Source organism: Xenopus laevis, chromosome 2L, assembly GCF_017654675.1.
Source record: "Xenopus laevis strain J_2021 chromosome 2L, Xenopus_laevis_v10.1, whole genome shotgun sequence".
Lineage (NCBI taxonomy): Eukaryota > Metazoa > Chordata > Amphibia > Anura > Pipidae > Xenopus > Xenopus laevis.
The window spans coordinates 9,891,192-9,904,752 of NC_054373.1; the positions used below are offsets into that span (position 1 = coordinate 9,891,192).

Genomic DNA, 13,561 nt, shown 5'->3' on the forward strand with positions numbered 1-13,561 from the left:
AATTAGGGGGCACATTTATCAAGGTTCGAATATCGAGGGTTAATTAACCCTCAAATTCGACCCTCGAAGTTAAATCCTTCGAATTCAAATATCGAAAACGATTCGAACGATTTTAAGCGATCGATCAAAGGATTTTTCTTCGATCAAAAAAAGGCTATAAAAGTGCTGGGAAAGGTCCCCATAGGCTAACATTGTACCTCGGTAGGTTTAAACTGCTGAAGTATGTAATCGAAGGATTTTTTAAAGAGACAGTACTTCGACTATCGAATGATCGAATAGTCGAACGATTTTTAGTTTGAATCGTTCGAAACGAAGACGAAGGTCGTAGTAGCCTATTCGATGGTTGAAGTACCCAAAAGAATACTTCGAAATTTAAGTTTTTTTCACTCGAGCTTAGTAAATGTTCCCCTACGTGTAGGTTAAGGTTTCCCTTTACATTATGCTCCATATTTTGCTTCCATGGTGAATTTTGTTTGATGGTATTAAATGAGTTTATTAAAGAATATATTTTAATTGGATGGAGGATCATTGTGCCAGGTTTCTTCTGGATTATCCACGGCATCATCACTCTCCTCCCAACTGCTCATGAATTGATGCCATCAAAACTCTTCCCAGCTGTCCCTACTGAAACATAGAAACATCTTGATTCACAGCCCTGAACAGAGTTACCTTTACTGGAAATAAGAAGATATAACGAAATAGGTAAGAAATAGAGGAAAGAGGTCAAAGACAACCCAGTAATACAAATAAAAGCACATTACTAGCCTATCCCATTCTGAATTGCATCTTCCAAGAAATGCTTCTTTTGCTTTCCCTTCATTTAACACGTAGCAGTGACTGTATGAGAATAAAAATGTTTATTACATTGCAGGAATTTGTCTTTAACCCTCAGTAATTGTATATTTAGATCAGCTCCTATAATATTATAATATCAGAATTTTATAAACTAATCAAAAACATAAAAAGGTAAAAAATATTGATGTATTTTGTAATGGTACTGTTCCCTATTTCTGTTGTGAAAGGAAACAGTAACCCTTATTTTTCATGTACTCTTGATATATTAGGCACCTATCTTACTTATAAAAAATATTTATAAATATTATTAGAAGAATTTACTTTAAACACAGTTAACAAATTCTATCTTCACTGGGCACCCTTAATGAAGTAGCACTTTTTTTGTCTTTTTAATACAAACCCCTATATACACACAAATTCTTAATTATTTTTAAATACTAATTGCAGTTCTTTTATAGGAGTCATATTTCTAACTGTTAAAGCCCTACAATAAAAGGCTAAAAATAAAAAAGACCTAAAATTACTGGCCATTACCTTTACCTGTTCTTACCTGGAGTGATTTCCTATAATTTTATCAGCATTTTTCAGTACCAATAAATGTTTCCAGAATAACTAAGAAGCTATTGGGGAATTTGTATTCTTCTCTTTCAGGATAGATGTGATTCAGCACATGCACTACAGCCTCTGATGAAGTGGTAACAAACCAGGAAACGTGTCAAGAAGAAATTGCACATGATGTTTTTATTGTTCTTCCTTGGTGACTTTTGTTGATGTTTTTAAATAAATTTAATAAAGAATATATTTTAATTGGATGGAAGACCATTGCGCACTGTTCCTTAATTTATTGGATTATCCACGGTGTCATTACTCTTTCCCCGCTTCGCCTTGACAAAGCTCAATTGTGAAACTCAATTTGTGTTTTTTTAGGTTAGCTAGCCCTCAAACATAGCATAGGACTGTTTTAAAAAACGAGACCCTGTCTTCCCCAAGCTTTGTGGTGGACCAGTGTTGTTAGTGGAGTACCGCAGGGCTCTGTACTAGGTCCCTTGCTTTTCAACTTGTTTATTAATGACCTGGAGGTGGCCATTGACTGGTTCTATTTTTGCTGATGATACTAAATTGAGTGATTTGATGATACTAAATTGAGTGATTTGTCTAAGTTGGAAAACTGGGCAGCAAACTGGAAAATGAGGTTCAATGTTGATAAATGCAGGTTATGCATTTTGGCAAAAATAATATAAATACAAGTTATACACTAAATGCCAGTGTGTTCGGAGATTATTTAAATGAGAAGGGGTTTTTGTACATAACACGTAGTTAACACGAAATTCTGGGCAGAGTCATTGTGTGGCTACTAAAGCAAATAAAGTTCTGTCTTGTATAAAAAAGGGCATTAACTCAAGGGATGAAAACATAATTCTGCCTCTTTATAGGTCCCTGGTGAGGCCTCATCTGGAGTATGGGGGCAGTTTTGGACTCCAGTCCTTAAGAGGGATATAAATGAGCTGGAGAGAGTGCAGAGACTAAGTGCAACTAAACTGGTTAGAGGGAGGGAAGAGTTAAATTATGAGGGGAGACTGACAAGGTTGGGGTTGTTTTTTCTGGAAAAAAGGCGCTTGCGAGGGGACATGATTAGACTTTACAAGTACATTAGAGAACATTATAGACAAATAGCAGGGGACCTTTTTACCCATAAAGTGGATCACGTACCAGAGGCCTCCCCTTTAGACTAGAAGAAAAGAACTTTCATTTGAAGCAACGTAGAGGGTTCTTCACAGTCAGGACAGTGAGGTTGGGGAATGCACTGCCGGGTGATGTTGTGATGCTGATTCAGTTAATGACTATAAGAGGGGCTTGGATGATTTCTTGGATAGAAATAATATCAAAGGCTATTGTGATACTAAACTCTATAGTTAGTATAGATATGGGTATATAGAATTTAATTAAAAGTAGGGAGGGGTGTGTGTATGGATGCTGGGTTTCATTTGGAGGGGTTGAACTTGATGGACTTTGTCTTTTTTTAATTTAACTATGTAACTATGTAACCTGTTTCCTCACTACCATTTTCTTTCCAGTAAATGCAATCTCTGTTCAGGTCAATAAATCAAGACATCTCAAGGACAGTTGGAATGAGTTATGAGAAACCATAAAATCAGTTACATAGTTATGTTGGGTTGAAAAAAGACCAAAGTCCATCAAGTTCAACTCCTCCAAATGAAAACCCAGCATCCACACACACACTCACACTGACCCCTTCATACACTCACATAAATGATATATATAAACCAATAACTATACTCATTGTAGATTTTAGTATCACCGTAGCCTTGGATATTATGCTTGCCCAAAGTTGAACTGCTTGAAGTCTTTCTGTAATATTTCAATAATAATTTGGCCTTAATGTTTCATGTTACACATATAAAAGCCATAAGAAGAAATTAAAAAAACTCAATTATATTGTATGCACCTATATTGAAATGTGATGGTGTCAGAGTCATGCTGTAGGCTGAATTTATCAACAGACACTGGACATCTTATTACAGGAGCTATAAACCCAGCCATGAAACCATCACACAGCACCCCCTAGTTTTCTATAGAAGTTGCTGAAAAATGTAATTATAGATGTAAAAAAAATCCCGAATGAGAATTCTACTGATCAAAAACTCAATTATAAATGCAAAAGAATTGACCAATGAGAATGCTTATTTCCCAGCACCATGACAGGCATCTTGCTGTTAACTTACATATAAAGATAATTATGTATAAATTTTCTTCATTATATGACACTGGAATTAAACATGGGGATAAAGGACAGACTTGTTCAGTTCTGGGAAACTGGGCTTAAAGCTTCCAACTCCTGTTTCAGAAACAGAGAACATGGAGCCTGATTTACACAGATCAGCTGGGATTCTCATTGGAGGATTATTTTGCATTTTAAAGCAGTCGCTGGCTTTGGAGATTTGGGAAAAGGTTCTATTGAGCAATATTGCTTTAAGAATACAACCCTGATGTTGCTGTACTACAGCTCCTTAACACTTCAACCTTCATTATATGTTACATTATTCTGAGATTTGTAGTCCAGCAAAAACTCAAGTAAAGTTTGGTTGAGCTGTGCAGTGCAGCAAGGTTTACAACCCCTCTAAAAGGATTGTATTCTTAAAGGAGAACTAAACCCCCTTGCTAATAAAAACCCCTACCCGCCATAGTCCCCCCTCCCTGTTCCCCCCACACAGGTGTTTACACAAGTAAATGCCCCTAAGCTGGTAATTACCCCTCGTTGCAGAGTCATCGCAGCAGATCTGACCGGCGCCATCTTCCAGCGCTTCGGTAATCTTAGGGTCCCTTCAGCAATTTCCGTGGCTTTTAGCGCATGCCCAGTTGTTCGGGACAGGAATATTGCTACAACTGCACATGCACCGTTACGAGAACTGGAGATTCCTGAAGCGCTGAAGATGCCCCTGTGAGCTCCACTGCTCTGACCGTAACTTCTTATGGTTTCAATTGCCTCTGTGTTAGGTATACATCTGAACAATATAGTGGCATTATATTACACCATTGTCTCTTTTGCCTCTAGTTTGACTCCTTGGATTTTGGTGACAAACTCTTTGACATCCTGAATGTGGTGCACTGTTCCGTCTACCAATGGGACTAAGATGTTAGCCAAGTATGTTGTAAGTTACTGGGCTGATGCTGCTGAGTGGGACTCCTTCCTTCTATATCTTGTGGAGTCTGTATATGCATGGGGTGGCTTCTCTTGGGTGTAGGTGGTGGTACATGACTATATTGATGGCTTCCTCCTTTTTAAGTTGTTTTAAGCAGTCTATAACCTTTTTCTTCTAACTCTTTGTTGGGTCTCTCCTTAAAGGTTCATATGTATTACTATCACTGGGTAGTGTGCTCATGTTGTGGTGATAGTCTGGATGTTTGGATCCTTACTAAGAGATTTGAGCGCCCTCCTCTCTTGTGTAGTAAGGTTAGAGGGAGGTAATTTGGCTAAGACTTTTAGTAAGAGTTGTTCTTCTTCTTCTACTGTTATATGATTGTTCTTAATTCTGTGGCTGCAATGAGCTCAACTAATGGTATGTGTTGTGGGTGAGTCTCTGATGTTGGTATCTGGGATTGAGTATATGGTTTCTGTTGTCTGACAGTATCCTGCCTGTCTTTTCATATTCCAGAACCTGTTTTAGAGTATTCTCTCCAAAATAACTGACCAAAGTCTTAAAGTAAATTACTGAGTGAGGCTGAGTTTATATACAGTGTTTAGATATGTATCCAGCATAATCCCAATCATATCAGTCTAGTTAACTTGGCATTTGCTAAGCTAAAGCCCTATATATAGTTAGAGTGAGATGGCTCCTGTAATAACATGCAATTATTTTAGAATAACAGCGAATGCATAGGGACAGATTTATTAAGGGTGGAAGTGAAAATTCAAATTTTGAATTTGAATTTTTTCATTTTTTTATGGCTAAAACTGTGAAATTCAACGAGTGAATTGTTAAAATTCGATTCAAGTTTTTTTTTAAAAATTCAAATTCGATTTGTAAGATTTATTATACACTGGCCTTTCAAGAACTCAAATTCTACTATTCACCACCTTAAACCTGCCAAATTGCTGCTTTAATCTATGGAGGATGTCCTGGGATCAATTTGGAGTTGTTTGCAGCCTTCCTGACAGTCAAGTTTTTTATGGCCAAAACTGTGAAATTCGACTAGGGAATTGTTAAAAATAGATTTGAGTTTTTTAAAAAAAAATTGAAATCATTTTTTGAGATTTATCATACACTGGCCCTTCAAGAACTCAAATTCGACTATTTGCCACCTTAAACCTGATGAATTGCTTTTTTAGCCTATGGAGGATGTCCTAGGATCAATTTGGAGTTATTTACAGCCATCCTGAAATTTAATTTGAATTTGATTCTAATTTGATTTGAGTTTAAGTCGATCCTATTCACCCGAGTACCAAAAATTGGATTTTTTAATAAATTGCAGTTGGTCGAATTTAGAGTTCATGTGAGTTTATGGGAGTTTAAGATAACTCCCATGAACTCTAAATTCGACCCTTGAGAAATCTGCCCCATAATGTTAGTGATCCCCAACCAGTGGTTCATGAGTAACATGTCGCTCACCAACCCCTTGGACGTTGCTCCCAGTGGCCTCAAAGCAGGAGCTTATTTTTGAATTCCAGGCTTGGAGACAATTTTTGGTTGTATAAAAACCTGGTGTACTGCCAAACAGAGTCTCCTGTAGGCTGACATTCCACATAGAGACTACCAAATGGCCAATCACAGCCCTTATTTGGTATTCCCAGGAAATTTTTCATGCTTGTGTTGCTCCCAAAATATGTTTGCATTTGAATGTGACTGATGGGTTAAAAAGGTTGTATAATGTATATATACAGAGATATTTTCAATCGCCTGTAAAAATATAGGGCAAAAAATGATAAATGCAAGGTTCTGCATTTAAGCACCCTAGCCTAGAGTTGCACTATAACCTGAGCCCACTTTTATGCACTCTGCAGATAGTAGATGGGGTGCATACTACAGATAAACAAGCACAAGGAAACTCTTCAAACTCATCATTTGCAGCAGCACTGAGGCTTCGGGTGCCCTTTATTTTGGAGACAGGGTTGCCCATTCTCCATGCAAACCACTGACTCCAGTGAATAGGTGTAATTTTGTTGTTTTATGAGTTATATGTTATGAGTTATGATAAATGTTACTTTATAACCCCCTCTTCTCAGCCCAGTTTATGGTAAATGATGGTCTGTATGGGCTTGAAAACTGGATTGCACCTTGTAATGTTTTTGTTTAAATTTATATTGATGTTTTCCTCATACCAAAGCCTGCCACTACTGATAAATACAACTTTATTGTACTTGGTATCTACAGATGCTCAGTATTCTGTCTCTCTTTATCTTCTCAATATCAATGCCCTGAAGGAACGGATAGAAAAGAATCAGATCCAGGTATGAACAGACAATACTTGTTACTATGCTTTATGTATGTATATTTTTATTTATGTAGCTCTACCTGTGCACACAGCATTGTGCAATAAACACAATAAGAGGGGCCAGCTCACCCTTTAGGGTTCCTACATATGGGCATTGTTATATATCTATCTATCTATATATATATATATATATATATATATATATATATATATATATATATACATGCATTTGAGATGTAGCTTTGAGTGTATTAGCTAATTTTAAATTATAACAATTATATCCAGTACAGGCATGGGATCTGTTATTCAGAAACCCATTATCCAGAAAGCTCTGAATTAAGGCTGAATTAAGTCTCCCATCAACTCCAAATTTTTAAAAATGATTTCCTTATTCTCTGTAATAATAAAACAGTAGCTTGTTCTTGATCCCAACTAAGTATAATTATTCTTTATTGGAGGCAAAACCAGCCTATTTGGTTTATTTAGTGTTTTCATTATTTTCTAATAGACTTAGGGGCCGATTCACTAACTTCAAATGAAGGATTCGAATGTAAAAAACTTCGAATTTCGAAGTTTTTTTTGGGCTACTTCGACCATCGAATGGGCTACTTCGACCTTCGACTATGACTACGACTTCAAATCGAAGGATTCTAAGTAAAAAACATTTGACTATTCGACCATTCGATAGTCGAAGTACTGTCTCTTTAAAAAAAATACTTCGACCCCCTAGTTCGCCATCTAAAAGCTACCGAAGTCAATGTTAGCCTATGGGGAAGGTCCCCATCGGCTTGCCTAACTTTTTTTGATCAAAGGATATTCCTTCGATCGTTCGATCGAACTATCTGCGCTAAATCCTTCGACTTCGATATTCGAAGTCGAAGGATTTTAATTCCTAGTCGAATATCGAGGGTTAATTAACCCTCGATATTTGACCCTTAGTGAATCGGCCCCTTAAAGTATAAAGACCAAAATTACGGAAAAATCCATTCTCCAGAAAACCCCAGGTACCATAACAGGTCCCATACCTGTATATTCTACCTGGTTCTACTCATGAGGATTCAGGATTGCGTTTCGTTGCATCTGCCTTTTATTCCATTTTATAAATGCATTTTCTTGCTCTTGAAACACATTCAAAAATGATTTTTAAGTGCTGGGCTATTTTGTTTTGAGTAAGAACAATATTGTATTCAAATTTTGTTGACGCTGCACTATGGTAAATTTCTGTTCTGGTAGGGATGGTTCTGGACTTCCATTTGGAACAGAATGAAACTCATACTGAAGTCAGAACATTATTGACCAGTTTCTACGTCTGCTTGGGTAGCCCTTCAAAAGGTTTCCATACGAGAAAAGTCTGTTTTTCCAGTCACATGTGAGGCATCCTACTTCCCAAAATGGTTGAATTGGAGGGCAGTCAAAAAACAAATGTTGCAAAGTTCCCGGAACATTGCATCTTGTCTAACATGTTTGTGATGTGGCAGGAAAGAGTTTATGCAGCAATAAGGTACCAGAACATTAATATCTTATATATGTTCTAATTTTGTTTGGTGCAAGTGACCCCACATTTAGCATTTCTAAAATCATTATCAATATTTCATGCCCCAAAATGTTCTCCCACTTTTGCTTATAGGAATGTTTGCAACCTGATGCAAAACAGGGGTTTGTAATTATTTTGTACAGTATACAGGCCTTTCTGGGATAAGCCTTGTAATGGCAAGAGTTCAAACAGGGTAGGGGACAGTCTTTTACTTGTGCAGTACTTAGGTGACCACCATGAAGAACATGTCACTTTCATCCCCAGGTTTCCTGGCAGTGCAAGTCTTGTTATCCAGGGACCTCTAAATATTACTCATGTATTATAAGGGATAATGCACCCCTACTGTAAATGATAAGGATATTAGAAGTCACTGAGGGGTTGTTCTGTGACCATATAAAGACACAAGGCTGCAGGCTGAGTTATACAGGGAACTCTGAGTATCACTCATGTATTATAAGGGATAATGTACCCCCTACTGTAAATGATAAGGATATTAGAAGTCACTGAGGGGTTGTTCTGTGACCATATAAAGGCACAAGGCTGCAGGCTGAGTTGTACAGGGAACTCTGAGTATCACTCGTGTATTATAAGGGATAATGTACCCCCTACTGTAAATGATAAGGATATTAGAAGTCACTGAGGGGTTGTTCTGTGACCATATAAAGGCACAAGGCTGCAGGCTGAGTTATACAGGGAACTCTGAGTATCACTCATGTATTATAAGGGATAATGTACCCCCTACTGTAAATGATAAGGATATTAGAAGTCACTGAGGGGTTGTTCTGTGACCATATAAAGGCACAAGGCTGCAGGCTGAGTTATACAAGGAACTCTGAGTATCACTCATGTATTATAAGGGATAATGTACCCCCTGCCGTAAATGATAAGGATATTAGAAGTCACTGAGGGGTAGTTCTGTGACTATATAAAGGCACAAGGCTGCAGGCTGAGTTAGACAGGGAACTCTGAGTATCACTCATGTATTATAAGGGATAATGTACCCCCTGCTGTAAATGATAAGGATATTAGAAGTCACTGAGGGGATTTGTGACTATATAAAGGCACAAGGCTGCAGGCTGAGTTATACAGGGAACTCTGAGTATTACTCATGTATTATAAGGGATAATGTACCCCCTACTGTAAATGATAAGGATATTAGAAGTCACTGAGGGGTTGTTCTGTGACCATATAAAGGCACAAGGCTGCAGGCTGAGTTATACAGAGAACTCTGAGTATCACTCATGTATTATAAGGGATAATGTACCTCCTACTGTAAATGATAAGGATATTAGAAGTCACTGAGGGGTTGTTCTGTGACCATATAAAGGCACAAGGTTGCAGGCTGAGTTTTACAGGGAACTCTGAGTATCATTCATGTATTATAAGGGATAATGTACCTCCTACTGTAAATGATAAGGATATTAGAAGTCACTGAGGGGTTGTTCTGTGACTATATAAAGGCACAAGGCTGCAGGCTGAGTTAGACAGGGAACTCTGAGTATCACTCATGTATTATAAGGGATAATGTACCCCCTACTGTAAATGATGACTTCTAGGGGCCGATTGATCAAGAGTCGAATATCGAGGGTTAATTAACCCTCGATATTCGACTAGGAACTAAAATCGTTCGACTTCGAATATCGAAGTTGAACGATTTAGCGCAAATCCTACGATCGAACGATCGAAGGATTATTCGTTCGATTCGAAGGATTTTAATCCAACGATCGAAGGAATATCCTTCGATCAAAAAAACACAGGCAAGCCTATGGGGACCTTCCCCATAGGCTAACATTGAGTTCGGTAGCTTTTAGCTGCCGAACTAGGGGGTCGAAGTTTTTCTTAAAGAGACAGTACTTCGACTATCGAATGGTCGAATAGTGGAACGATTTTTAGTTCGAATCGTTCGATTCGTAGTCGAAGTCGTAGTCGCAGTAGCCCATTCGATGGTCGAAGTAGCCCAAAAAACTCTTCGAAATTCGAAGTTTTTTTAATTCGAATCCTTCACTCGAGCTTTGTAAATGTGCCCCCTAATGTCCTTCTAAATGGTGACTTCTAATATCCTTATCAATTACAGTAGGGGGAACATTATCCCTTATAATACATGAGTGATATTAGAAGTCACTGAGGGGTTCTGTGACCATATAAAGGCACAAGGCAGAGGGAACTCTGAGTAGACATTCATGTATTGTAAGCAGCACATCCAACTCCAAATGTATCTATTCCAAGTATACTTAGCAAATTGTTTCTAGGAATAAAACAAGTATTATAGCAAAAAATAGGATATAAGAGGGAAGAATCCATATGTATTCAATGCTTATACTGTAAAAGAAGAATCTAGCACTACAGTGTAGAAAATAATACTATATTGAAAAACACTAGAGAATATGCAAATGTAAAAGAGGAAACAATTGCTAATTCTACATGGTTCATGTAACATCTTCAGACTAAAAAATGTAAGCTCAAATGTTACAAGAGTCATCCTTATAGATATATTTTCTCTTGTGTATTGCTGTGCTAAATATTGTGTTGCATTTACAATATTAAACATTGTAGCAATAATTTGCAATATAAATTTTGTATTTAAGCTTTTACAGAATTCTCATCATTCTTTGCAGACGCCATGGTTGATTTTGTTCCTTATATCATTCCAGATAAGCCTGTGCCACCACTATCCATTCCCCCTGAATGTTCGGTAGAGCTTTTAGCAGGGCATCAAGAAGTAAACATGATATTATTTTTTTCTTCAAGTAAGTGATTTATTTATGAATAAAAGCCCTTTCATAGAAAAGCATAGGAAAAGATTTCCTAGTCACTCCTGGCAAGCCTTTTGAAGGGCTACCCCTACTCACTCGCCTTTTTTGTCCTGTCCAGAGGCTGATGGATAAAAACAGGCACAGTGGTCAGTGCCTTTTTGATACCCAGCAGGGGGGGGTCGCTCTCGGTCTCCCCGACCTTCCTCCATGGCTGGAAGTCCGAAAACTACCCTTACAGGGGTTGGTTATGGAGGGCCTGTTGGTTGCAAGGAGGTAGCCATTGGGGCCAAGCCGTTACCTCCCGCAGATCGGGTTAGGTTGGCGATGCTGCAGAGCTTGGCCGTTGGATTCCAGAGTGGTATGAGCGAAACCCAGAAGTGATGTCAATTGTCTACAGCAGATGAAGTTGGCAGTTGGCATGGACACGGCTGAGGCAACGCAAAGACAGTGGCAGTGCGGGAGAAAGTAGGAGCTCTGCTCGGTCATCCTGATACAAGTCATATAGGAAGCAATACCAAATGGAAGCAGGATATGTTCAAAACGCCATTTTGCCTGAGGGCAAAGCTATGCATGCAGCTTTCGTGTGAACATAGACGTGTTCTTTTGGTGCCAAAATTATGTCATGAGCCCAGAGCATGTGTTTATTAAGTATTGACCCTTGATATAGGGTAAACATTTTTTATATGCAGACAAAGTTTATGCCTTTTATAAAGAGGCGAGACTTCCTGTGGAGGTCATTTGCTGTGGTCCTGCCACATTAGTATACTGTTGCAGAGAAAAGCACAAGCATGGATTCTGGTATGCCGGACGAAGCAACTCATCCTAAGGAGAGAAGGTAAGACAATATCTTTTTATGGACAAAGAGAGTGAGAACTGCGTAGCCATGTTACAGTTCTAATACTGTTTAATTTTGATTATATAGCCTTCCTGCCTAAGAGAAAAAAGATAAGATACCTGAGAAAAGTACTCCTTCGTCAGTTCAGGAAGACCAAACAACTTCAGTTTCTCAAGGCAATCAAGGCAGTGTTGCAGGGGTTTCAGGAAGTAGCTAGCTCTAAAAAGAGACCAAGGCATTCATACTCCAGACAAACTGAATCATTGCCGGACGTTTCAGAAGGTGAATTGTCTGATATGTCTTAAGTACACTCTTCTTTAGTCTCGGAAGAAGGAGAACTTGAGTCTGAAGATGAGTCCAAATTTTAATGTGGCTGTAATTGAACCCTTGACCTTAATATTTCCCACAGAATCTTACAAGTTATCTTCGGCGGATAAACTTTTTCCTTCCTTGAAAAAGAGATCATCATGTTTTCCAAAGCATGCCTCAATTAATGAAATAATCACTTCAGAGTGGAAGAAAACTCAGAAAAGACCTCAAGCGATGGGGACATTTCAGAAGAAGTACCCCTTCGAAGAGGAGGATGCAAAATTTTGGGATTCTCCTCCCAAAATAGATTGGGCTGTAGTGAGGCTTGCTAGGAAAACATTAGCAGTTGATGATGCAGCAGTCTTTAGGGAGCCTATGAAAAAAAAAAGATGGAGTTTAATTTAAAAAAATCCTTTTGAGGCAGCAGGAACAGCATGCAGACCAGCGGTGGCTCTGACATCAGTTTCTAGAGCAGAAAAAGTATGGCTCTTAAATATAGAGGAAGCTATTTCATCCAATGTCAAGAGGCTGAAGTTGTTGGAAATGCTGACAGACTGCAAATTGGCGACTGACTTTATGTCAGAACCTTCAGTCGATTAAGTGCATTCCATGGCTAGATCTGTGGCACTCTCTGTGGCAGCAAGGAGAGCACTGTGGCTGAAACCTTGGGCAGCTGATGCAGCCTCAAAAAAACTAATTTATGCCAACTTCCCTTTAAGGGGGAAATGCTGTTTGGACGCCATTATCAAGAAGTTCTCGGGAGGGAAAAGTGTCTTTCTTCCTCAAGAGAGAAAAAGCAAACAAGGCAGATATGAGGCACCATATTTCAGAGATAAAGATAGATCTTTTAGATCATTAAAGCAATACAAACCAGGGAATGAATATTCAAGGCAATCATCCTGGAGATCTGGGCGGCCAGGGGCCAGAAGTAATTTGAAAAAAAGATTACGTTTTTTTCTCTTCCTCCTTCTACAGGACAGCAACAAAGAGGATAACTTGGTCCAGACAGAAATATAAGCAAGGTTAACCCTATTTACTCAAGTCTGGACCAGAAGTGTACAAGACCGATGGGTTTGCAACACTAGTTTTCAACAATTCCAAGAAGGGATTATTTTCTAGTTTCTTCGTTCCGAAATGCAAAAGAGAGTCAGAATCTGGTTCAGGAATATATAAATCAGCTGTTCATCTCAAAAGCAGTAGAGATAGTCCCGGCGCAAGAAAGAAGATAGGGATTCTATTCAAGGCTTTTCCTAGTACAAAAACCCTCCAGACCAGTATTGGATATGAGAAAATTAAACAAGTTCTTGGAAAAGAAAAAATTCAAGATGGAGTCTTTAGCGTTCATCATTCAAGCCATCTCAGTCGGGATTGGCTCACAAATAT

General features: G+C 38.4%; 1 protein-coding gene across 1 annotated transcript in view; it reads left to right on the forward strand.

Annotated features, from left to right (window-relative positions):
- Positions 1–11,241: 11,241 nt before the first annotated feature.
- Positions 11,242–13,561, forward strand: part of tmprss2.9.L (transmembrane serine protease 2 gene 9 L homeolog) — a 30,443-nt gene continuing 28,123 nt past the window's right edge. The window contains exon 1 of the mRNA XM_041581164.1: positions 11,242–11,392. Coding sequence (XP_041437098.1) covers positions 11,242–11,392 — 151 coding nt within the window. The remainder of the gene's footprint in view (positions 11,393–13,561) is intronic.